The sequence below is a fragment of the Sinocyclocheilus anshuiensis genome, unplaced genomic scaffold, assembly GCF_001515605.1.
Source record: "Sinocyclocheilus anshuiensis isolate Anshui unplaced genomic scaffold, SAMN03320099.WGS_v1.1 scaffold186, whole genome shotgun sequence".
Taxonomy (NCBI): Eukaryota; Metazoa; Chordata; class Actinopteri; order Cypriniformes; family Cyprinidae; genus Sinocyclocheilus; species Sinocyclocheilus anshuiensis.
The window spans coordinates 1,125,318-1,135,667 of record NW_015542355.1 but is presented as its reverse complement, the minus strand read 5'-3'; the positions used below and the strand labels follow the sequence as shown (position 1 = coordinate 1,135,667).

The 10,350-nt window shown below is 39.7% G+C and overlaps 1 protein-coding gene across 1 annotated transcript in view; it reads left to right on the top strand.

Moving 5' to 3' along the window:
* The first annotated feature begins 823 nt into the window (after positions 1–823).
* The window catches only part of LOC107691689 (roundabout homolog 2-like), an 89,961-nt gene continuing 80,434 nt past the window's right edge, over positions 824–10,350 (top strand). Inside the window, exon 1 of the mRNA XM_016490469.1 lies at positions 824–1,339. Coding sequence (XP_016345955.1) covers positions 1,276–1,339 — 64 coding nt within the window. The 5' untranslated portion in view covers positions 824–1,275. The remainder of the gene's footprint in view (positions 1,340–10,350) is intronic.

Here is a 10,350-nt window from a genome sequence, read left to right as displayed (position 1 = left end):
AAAAATGACCTATACAGCAGAGAGGGAAGATTTTCAGTGAAAAATTTTACATTTTACAATTTATTTTTTTATTTTTATTTTTACATTTTAGCTATATCTTAATAAATATATTTGAATTATCACTTGTTTGACTTGCAGTATAATGCACAAGTGGACTGCTTTCATGATACTTTTATTTTTTCAGTTTTGGAGCAACCATGTCTCTATTAATTTACATTGGAAGAGAGCAGAAATAAACATACTTCAAAATATCTCCTTTTGCGTTCGAGAGAGAGAGAGAGAGAGAGAGAGAGAGAGAGAGAGAGAAAAATGTGGAAGGACATGACAGATTTCTAATTTTGAGTGAACTATTCCTTTAAATGATTTAAAATGCTATTTTAGACATTATTCTCAGAAAACATGTGATCTACTAAAACTGTCATGTTTTTAAAGGAGTTGTTCACCTAAAAATGAAAACTCTCATCCTTTATACGCTCTCAACACAAAAGGAGATGTTAGGCAGAATGACAGCGCCAGTCTCCATTCACTTTCATTGTATGGAATGATACAATGAAAGTCAATGGTGAGTGAGGCTATCAGTTCTGCCTAATATCTTGTGTGCGCCAAGTGAGAAAGAAAATCATACGACTTTAAAACAACACGAAGTTTAGTAAATAATGATAGATTTACTGGGTGAACCATCTCTCACAACTACTCCAGAATTTCATTCATTCACTATTTACAGCGATATCTGCAGATTGTGCGAAATCAAGCGCCTGGCCCTTTAAGAGCGCTGTTATCCCAGTGTGCGTAACTGCTGAATGTAGTCGAGGGCTGGGCTTGAGCCACGAGACAGTCGCCCGGAGACGCGACAGTAGTAAATCAGTTCATTCACAGCGAAGGGAAGAGTGCGGGGCAGCGGCTGGGATGGAAATCTGACTGGCTATTAAAGAACGGATACTTTTTCCATACACCAGGAAAGCGAGAAACGAAAGATGTTTTGCCTGTGAAATGAATCTTGGAGGAAGTAAGAGCGTCTGGGACGGACTGTGAGCATCACATTTTATCTGTCCGTTACACTGACTCTTTATCTGTACAGATCACGCACACGGGAATATGGAGTATTTGTGATGATCAGATTATCCGACACAGTTTTTTTTGGTACATTTTGGGTCTAGTTTGTAAAGTTCTTCAGTGTCTCCTCGCACTTCAACCGGATTGTAGCGCTTTTGGGGTGATTTTAGGGACTGTTTGTCCGGATAAAGGCGACTGAAGTGGACTTTATATCGGAGGGTGATGGAGTTTCGCAGGACTTTAGATGCGCTGCTCGTTGTGTTTGCCATCATCTGCGTGTCTCAAGGTAAAGTGGAGAAAATGCTACAGTGCGACAGATGGCCATATGAGGATTATAAATTAGTGAAATCGTTGTCGACACCTTCTCTGGTGTTTTTAAACGTAAATATTGTCTTATGGATGGTGTTGTTTAGGTTGCACGGTGATAATGCACATAATTTGTATAGATACAGAACTCATACACAGCAGCAGAACAGTTATTTTTTTCCCCTAACAATATTTGTTTTTAATATTCAAACAGTCGATATGTTTTGGTTGAGATGTTCTTTATATTAAGTTATAGTAAAGTCAAACCCCTTCATTTTTGATTGAATTACACAGCATCTCGTGTGTCTTTAGAAGGCATAGCCTATATATACAATGCTTTTAATGTAAACAATAAACAGATGATTTATAGATTTATCCTTAATACATAGTGTTATTTATACATGAACATATGTTCAAAACAGACCAGCTGACCCAGTTTACAGTAAATACCCTCACTTTAGGACAGATTAGCTTTTGAATTCAAGAGGATTCTCTTAGAGATAATGCGTAATATATAGTAAACTAAGGATATCTTCATTATTTAACTATTTTAATCTATTGCATATACTTTTTCCTTTGTATTAGGGATTTTTAACCCTTACAGTCTCAAAGACCCCTCATTCAGACTTCCAACCAGCTCAGGGACGAAGGATAGATCATTAGTTAGAAATAATGTACAAATTAGCTAAGAGTTAGAAATGCCATGAAAATGTTCTTTCGGAAACTTGTCTACCTTCAGGACCCCTAGCTGCAAACGCTGGCTCTGTAGAGCCACAATCTTGCATAGCTTGAATTGAATCGTGCTTAGATCAGTGGTATTGCTGGCAGTGCTGGCCAAAAGAAGTTCTGTTTTATGGGGCAGTAAACATTGCCTCTGAGATCTGTCCTCCAATATAACCGCTGACAAAATCTGCCACTGAATCAAGGGCAGCACAGCCAGATCAGATCAGACCAGATCTATAGTCCAATCTAAATTGTGTTGTCAATACTGTGCTCTTCTTTTGTTTCATGAGCAGATCTGGTCAAACCAAAACCAATTCCGTTTTTTATAACATGCTCAAAACCATCCCAAAAAGTGAGGCTGGGTTAGATCAGTGTTGCTGAATTTATCATTGTCCCTTCTTTTCCCACACCTCTGACTTAATCCAGCTCAGGTATGTGGTGAGGGCCGCTGGCTATCTCCTCTCACCCTCTCACACCTGATAAGGTTTTTGAAAGAAAAAGCATTGATTTACACTTCAACTTTTCATTTATAGGTGCCTGATCCTTCCGAGTGCGATTGTTGTGTAGTTATTGTTTGTCTATGTTACGTTTGTAGCTCAAGGAGGACGTGTGTTTGCTCGGCTCCTTTTGAAGTCATTTTAAACAGCCACAAACAGCTGTTGGCTCTTCCCGGATTGTCCCCAAATAATGCATTTAACGAGTAACGACTGCCGGCCTTTGACTCATTCGGTAATGACACCCTTAGTGGAAAATGACTTTTTAGCACAGCATTTCTTTTGTATTTTTCAATGAACACACAAGGATCTGTAGCCATACGTCCTATACTGTAAAATGTGCTTGATTGGCAGCATTTCAAAAGCTCTACGACTTTTCGCATAAAGCGTGTCATTTAGGGTTTTCCCTCCATGCACGACAGCTTATTTTGATGTCTTGCATCTCCAGGACTGTCGTCGCTCCTTAGATCAGAAGCGAAGCATGTTTGCGCGCGCATGTATATGAGAAGTGTGACTCAGAGAAGTCTGCGTCTCCCTCTCACACGCTCGCTCGCACAGTTACTCCCTGTCTCCTCTGTGTAAACAGTGTGCTGTCGAGAGGCTGTCAATAAGGAGGGAGATAAATGCCACATCTCCTACTGAGCACGCTCTGATGTCTCAGTCTGATTTCTGTCCCGGCACATTGACGCTCTTTACTGGATCCATGCCGGGAGACAAAACAGCTTGGCAATATCTTTCCGGCACTCTTTTGTTGTTGCTGAGATCTTACTTAAAAATTAATATAGCTGCACCACAAATGTGCTTTAAAAATTGACACCTTTGATTAAAAGCACATATTTCACTATACAAGAGCGTAGCTCATCTTCCAAAATAGCACATTTTTATCACCTCCTCTTTGTGGCAGCTTTTTAATTGGTCAAGTAAGGAAGCCAGAAACACATACGGCTCTGGTTTTATGAGACAGGAAGTTTGAATTCAACCCTAAAGATGGCGGCTCTGGCTGGCGTTGCTGTGTGGGGGTGAATGGGGACACAACACAATGCCTTGGCATCAATCTGTCCAGCCTTGTGTCTCTGGCCGCAGATGAAGACAGTTTAATGGCCCTACGCATTAGTTCCAGTGGCTGTGGTGACCCTCAAAGCCGTGTTCCAAATGGGAAGCACTATACAAAGAATCAGAGAGGCCAAACTAAACTCTAGGAGTGTGTTTATATGACTAGTAGTTTCAATTATAATTTGTTAGCTTTTCAGCGTTCTTAAATATGCGTCTGTGATTGTTTCCTTGAAGTGGTAGCTTGCTTTACGTTTGCAGAACTGTTGAACATGTGGAAACCTGGATTGAAGAAGTGACACACATACAAGGATTAATTGGTTTAAGGAGAGATATTGTCTCTGCAAATACATCATTCATTTAGATAGCTGTCGATAGGAAAAGTGCATAACCCACTTTTGACTCTCTTTGGCTGTTTTTTAAATGACTATAGATTGTATCTTTCATTAATGAATGCCTTTTTCTATCTAGCAATCTAACTCTGACTGAGTTCGATATTTATCTTTCCTGTCAAGAAATATAGCTGCCTCTCTATTTAATCAGAAAATTTCTCACCACTTCGATATTGACATGCCCTACAGCAGCGGTTTAGTGATTCTCTTTCCCATCCAATAACTCGATAGTAGTCAGTGTGGTTTATATCAGCAATAATACAATAAGGAAGTTCATGGTTGTTCCTGGGATCTTTTCAGTATGGGGCTTTTCGCACATCAGGCTGTAACAGTAGCAGGTTTTTTTTTTCTCCCCATCATCCCTGTCTTTTCATCCATCATCCATCCATGTAACTAAAATGGCAAAAAGATCAATGCCTTCTTAAATTTGGGAAGCCCTGAAATTGAGTGAGAGAGAGAGACAGAGAGAGTGTGTTTGAGTTTAAGCAGCACATTTATTTAAAGTCTAAGCTTTTGAAACACATGCATTAGCTGCATTTGCAATCCAACAGCAAGGTATCACAGTAATCCTCTTTTTTTTTTGGACAGTTTTTATTTTTTATTTTTACCTTTTATATATTTTTTTTAAATCCCAAAACTCCTCAAGTTTTATCTTTGTTCTTTCTGGCCCTCAAATGTAAAAAATGTTTTTCTCTTCACAATAATATACTTGCTAATATATATTGCAGTTAAACACATACCTTAAAGGTCCAACTTGTTTCCACACCTTTCAATGGATGAATGGATAAAGAGTTGTTAGACTCTTTAAACTTTTATTTACTTGCCAAAGCAAGTTTTTACACACATTTTGTGCTTGCTTTTAACTTTAGACCCTGCATACTCATTCTTCCCAACATGTAAATATACCCATTAAGATAAGCTTGTTGAAGACTTTGGATAATTTCAAGTGGGTTCTGCAGTTTATCTGTGTGCCAGTGTGTGGAAAGAAGCTGTGGGCATCTATGGGGCACTGCAGGGGCCACCTACATGCCAAGGCGACATACCACTTACATACCCAGATGAAGAATCCTTAGTATCTCCAGGCCTGGAGCACAGTTCCCATGGCATGAATTCTCAGCCACTCTTTTAATTATCGGATCACTTTTGGGCGAAAAATTACGATATTCCTCTTGATCCACGCCTTCTGACAAACAACACAGTATGACTGCTCATTATCAGGACCTGCTGAGCCTAGGATATCGCACGCCCTTGCGATATGCATATTGCGATATTTACATTTGCAATATTTCGATAATTTCGATATATTATGCAGCCCTACTCTGGTCTGTGTTTATTCGCTCCGTTTACTAGTTGATGCAAACAGACCTGGCTAATAGTGTATATAGTTGTGTGTTTGGGCACACTGTAAACAAAAGGGCCCGGGGCCGTGTGTGCTGTCTCATCAGGAGCTCCAATTTAATGACTCAGCCTCTATATGCATGGGCACTGCTATTAGATTATCTTCATTAACACACACTCCTATTTGGCTTTGAGACCCCATTATCCTCATCAGTCGTGATCTTTGTGTTGTTTCAGTAAATAACACTTGCCAGGTTCAGAGGGCTATTAGACATGGACATTACGTGCGCAGTTGTCGTTTAATGGCCGTGTAGATCAAAATCGCAGCTTGGCAGAGCTGGAATTGGTCCTTGAGTGCAATGCAAAGAATGTTGTGAATGTTTGTTTTTTTCGTGGTATCAGTATTCTTTGTCTTTGTCTCTGTCGGAGCAATTGAAGTGTTAACAGGCTGTTGTTCGTGTCTCCACAGACGTGTGGCAAAACGTTGATATTATCAGCTCTATTCTATGCAGAATAGTTTCTCTTACTGCAGGAATCTGCTGCTTTCCCTGCTGAAAATACCATGGCTTATGCTTTTTGCTGGCTAGTGCTGATGGACCAACAAACTACAGTAGAGAGTTTTTCGCTGTACTATGTTTTATGCTATGATATGTTACATATGATATATATTAATATTTTAATATTTAATATATATATATATATATATATATATATATATATATATATATATATATATATATATATATATATATATATATATATATATATATATATATATATATATATATATACACACACACACACACACACACATATATATATATATATATATTTACTGTTTTGAGTTCATTTTGAAACAATTTTTTTATTTTACATTAAAAATAGTTTTTGTGAATTTACAGCTTTTAATTTTTTTTTTGTATTATTATTATTGTTATTTTTTTATTGTGAGATATCTTGTCTGTTGTAATAACAAAATATTTTAGTGGGAGTTTCTCGTAATGATTTGTGCCGTAGAGAGACTAAGAAATGCAAATTAACTCTTAAATGTAGTATTTTCAGTCTCTAGCTCTCAGACCAGTCAGAAATGTGGGTTCCAGTGCTTTGGGCAAAACTGCCACCAAAAGTGACAGAAATGCCCCAGTTACCCAAAATAGGGCAAAAGTGCTCCCTGAGGGAATTCTCTTTTATCTCATATCAAACATTTGATATATTTGATGTATATCATTTTTTTTTTTAATTACACTACTCATCTGAAAATTGTCATAATATTATATTCTGTTTTAAATCTAAAAATGCAAAGTAGTCTTATTAATTTGGCTGCTAATGCTATGCATTCACTTTGTCAGCATATGAATGCACAGCGTTATTATGCAATCCATTAATTAGTCTTTTATCTCATATGCCTTTCTCAAGTAGAAAATTCTTCCCTCCCTTCATGTCAGTCTTGTATCCAGCCATGCCGGGGCTGCTCATGTTTATGACTGTGACTGTAACCCAGTGAGTCATTCTTATGCAAAACACCCACCATCTTGACGAGCACCACTCGACTTAAATGTTAAACCTGTTAAATGTGTGAATCATTAATTGAAAGCGATTCAGCTGTGTATTTCGCCAGTGCAGTGCCATATGTTGCAGATCTTCAGAAACATTCACAGGTTAAGTCCAGCGCTAAGGGAAGCCTAGGGGTTTTCCTACCCCTTATTTTGGTCATTTCCTCCTGCAATCATCAGCCATCAAAGCAACAAGAACACATCCTGAATGTGATATGTTATCTTCTGGACCTCAGGGGGAGATATGCAGATTTCCACTGTTCTGGGAGTAGACAAATGTTGAATATAGGCCTAATCATCGTCCCATTCTATGCACGCTTTCCCCGAGCATGTATTTAACATGAAGCCTGTCCGTACAGTGCCGACTACGCCCTAGTCCTTTTCATCTCTCTCTGTTTGACGTTCAAAGATCCAGTTCATGAATAGTCAGGTCAGCCCTCGATTGAAGGCCCCAGCCATTGAAGATTTTTTCAGCCATTTCATAATTTTTGATGAGAAGAAAGTGACTTCAAAGCCCACTTACACTTTGTTTTACATTTTCACTGGAATTTGACCTGAAGCAAATCAGGAGATGAGGCGGTCTTCTGAGGGAACTTCGCTTGTGCTTAAAAGCCACTGGTGTGAATAGCAGAAAAAGATCAGGTTTGTCAAATCATCTTGATCTGCTGTACAGTCAGATTCCTCCGCCTAAAACTTCACTTCCTGCTAAATTTCTGTGTGGGCCTCATCTGGCAATGTTGGGGTCAAGCGGAAAGTGCGTGGTGGGATTAATCCAGTGGAACGTGGTGCACCGCTAGGAGGACCAGGAAGCTGATGCTATCTCAACCAGTTGTGGTATGCTGGTCGCCCCAACCGGGCCACTTCCATTAGCGGGGCACTGAAGAGGTCCAGACAACACAGAGCAGCTGGGACGGAGCTCCACTGTCGCCACCATGCACAATTTATCTTTTATTCCCTACTTCTTCCTCTATGGGAGAAGTTGAAGCCCCCTTGAGATATGCAATATGCCATTGACATGTATTCCAGATGTGTTTTTCTTTGGCGAGGAGAGTTTGAATTACAGGAGGTCAGGGAAAACAGACTGTGGTATTATTGTACTGCCTTCATAGAGGGTTCGCAGAATCTGAATGAACCCGGGCGAATGTGTCTCAGAGCACTGATACATATCTGAGTATATGAAAACACAAAAAGACCACTATTCCCAGAGAAAAGCAAAGGATTCCTCACAGCCTGTACTAAAAATGCCCTCACACTAAAGGAATGAGCTAGTTTGGCAAGTCCAGGGTGACCAGAAGGTTATTTTTTACGCTTCATGGCTTGATCACCTGAGGCAACTCAGAGCTCTGTGTTGTTTGAGATCGTAGGGTTTAGGGTCAGCACTTAAAGAGATTCTCACTAACAGGTCGAACCACTGAAAGAATCGTGTTTATTCCCCTTCTCTTTTCCGCCAAGACTTCTCTCGGGAATCCACAGAGGGATCAATACCTTCAGCTGGACGTTGCCACTGCCCAGCAGAAGGTTCATTTGAAGTACTGTTTATTTTGTGAAGTGAGAAGTTTCTTAAAGCAATGGAGTGGCCAGGTGAGCCTTTGTTTGAAGATAAGATCTGATGTGTCAGGAAGTCCCATTTGCACCACTCTAAAGATTAAGTTTATGGGATTGGGTTAGGTAATATATCACAAAGAGGTTTGTGCTGTTCTCCTCAAAGTAGGAATATCTGTCTATCTACTAACCAGCACCTTTTGCATTCATGTTAAATCTATTTGAACAAAGGGAGTATTTTGTCTATTTGAAAAACATCAAAGCTCATGTAATGGACACACAGCCCCTGAACCCACAATGGCACGTAGACATTGTTTTGCTAAGGCTCCGTGACTTGATGCAGTCTCTTTCTGTTGGAATGAGAAATCCTCCTCATCCCCTGCAGTAAACACAACATATTTTGCTGTTTCTTAAGCAGGAAGCACATAAGCAGCTCTTGCCACAACCCCTAAAGGTGTCAGGTTGCCTCTGTAGAAGCTGTCATGGAATTTCTACGCTTGCCACTGCGCTTAATTCATCCCGGTTCCCACCTCTCAGCATTGACTCAGGCAGAAACACGCTCATCCCAGAGGAAAACAGCAGCCCTCCTGTGTAATTTCTTTTTGCATGTGACCAGCTTCACTTTGTCCTCTCACTGTCAGGAGCCGCAGGAGTAAAGAGCGTAGCTTTATGACCCTGGGTTTGTGTTCTTTCTCAAGAGCCCCTTTGTTGTTTGTAAATGCAAAAAAAAAAATTGGATAAGAAAGAGTGGTGAAAGGAACGCCCCCACTTCTTAATTTAACTTAAGGGTAATGAATGCACATTTGCAAATCAATTCCCAGATTCCAGTGAAAAAGGAGGGGTGAGGTTGTAAAATAATCAACTATTTAAGGGGGGTGGGAAGCCTCTCAAAAGAATTGCAGATGAGGATTGGGAGAAGAAAAGTTGGCCATTTTTGTCTTTGGTGTTAAACTTTGTGCTTTGAGCATCAAAGCTTTGCGCTTTTATGTAATACCACATTTTGACATGCTGCCTGCAAAATTGTTTTAGATTTCAAAGTTCTTCTGGATCTTGGTATTCATCTAAGGAAAAAATACTTTTGTTCCATATTTTATACTAATTTTGTCCTGAGCTGATAATTCCTCCTGCATTTTAATTTGTGCTTCTTTAGAACTAGGCCTACTTAATTTATCTTTCTTCTTGTGACCTCCAGGTTTTCACACATACTTCAAGGGATGGAGACAATTATTAGATCGTCATCTGACCTTTCCTTGTACGGTTGTCATGGAGATCCTTTGGCATTGACACCTTCTCTTGGAAGACTGAATATTTTCCGCTTATATTTGCTTATACAGTGGGTACGGAAAGTATTCAGACCCCCTTCAATTTTTCACTCTTTGTTATATTGCAGCCATTTGCTAAAATCATTTGTTAATTTTTTTTCCTCATTAATGTACACACAGCACCCCATATTGACAGAAAAACACAGAATCGTTGACATTTTTGCAGATTTATTAAAAAAGAAAAACTGAAATATCACATGGTCCTAAGTATTCAGACCCTTTGCTCAGTATTTAGTAGAAGCACCCTTTTGATCTAATACAGCCATGAGTCTTTTTGGGAAAGATGCAACAAGTTTTTCACACCTGGATTTGGGGATCCTCTGCCATTCCTCCTTGCAGATCCTCTCCAGTTCTGTCAGGTTGGATGGTAAACGTTGGTGGACAGCCATTTTTAGGTCTCTCCAGAGATGCTCAATTGGGTTTAAGTCAGGGCTCTGGCTGGGCCATTCAAGAACAGTCACAGAGTTGTTGTGAAGCCACTCCTTCGTTATTTTAGCTGTGTGCTTAGGGTCATAGTCTTGTTGGAAGGTAAACCTTCGGCCCAGTCTGAAGTCCTGAGCACTCTGGAGAAGGTTTT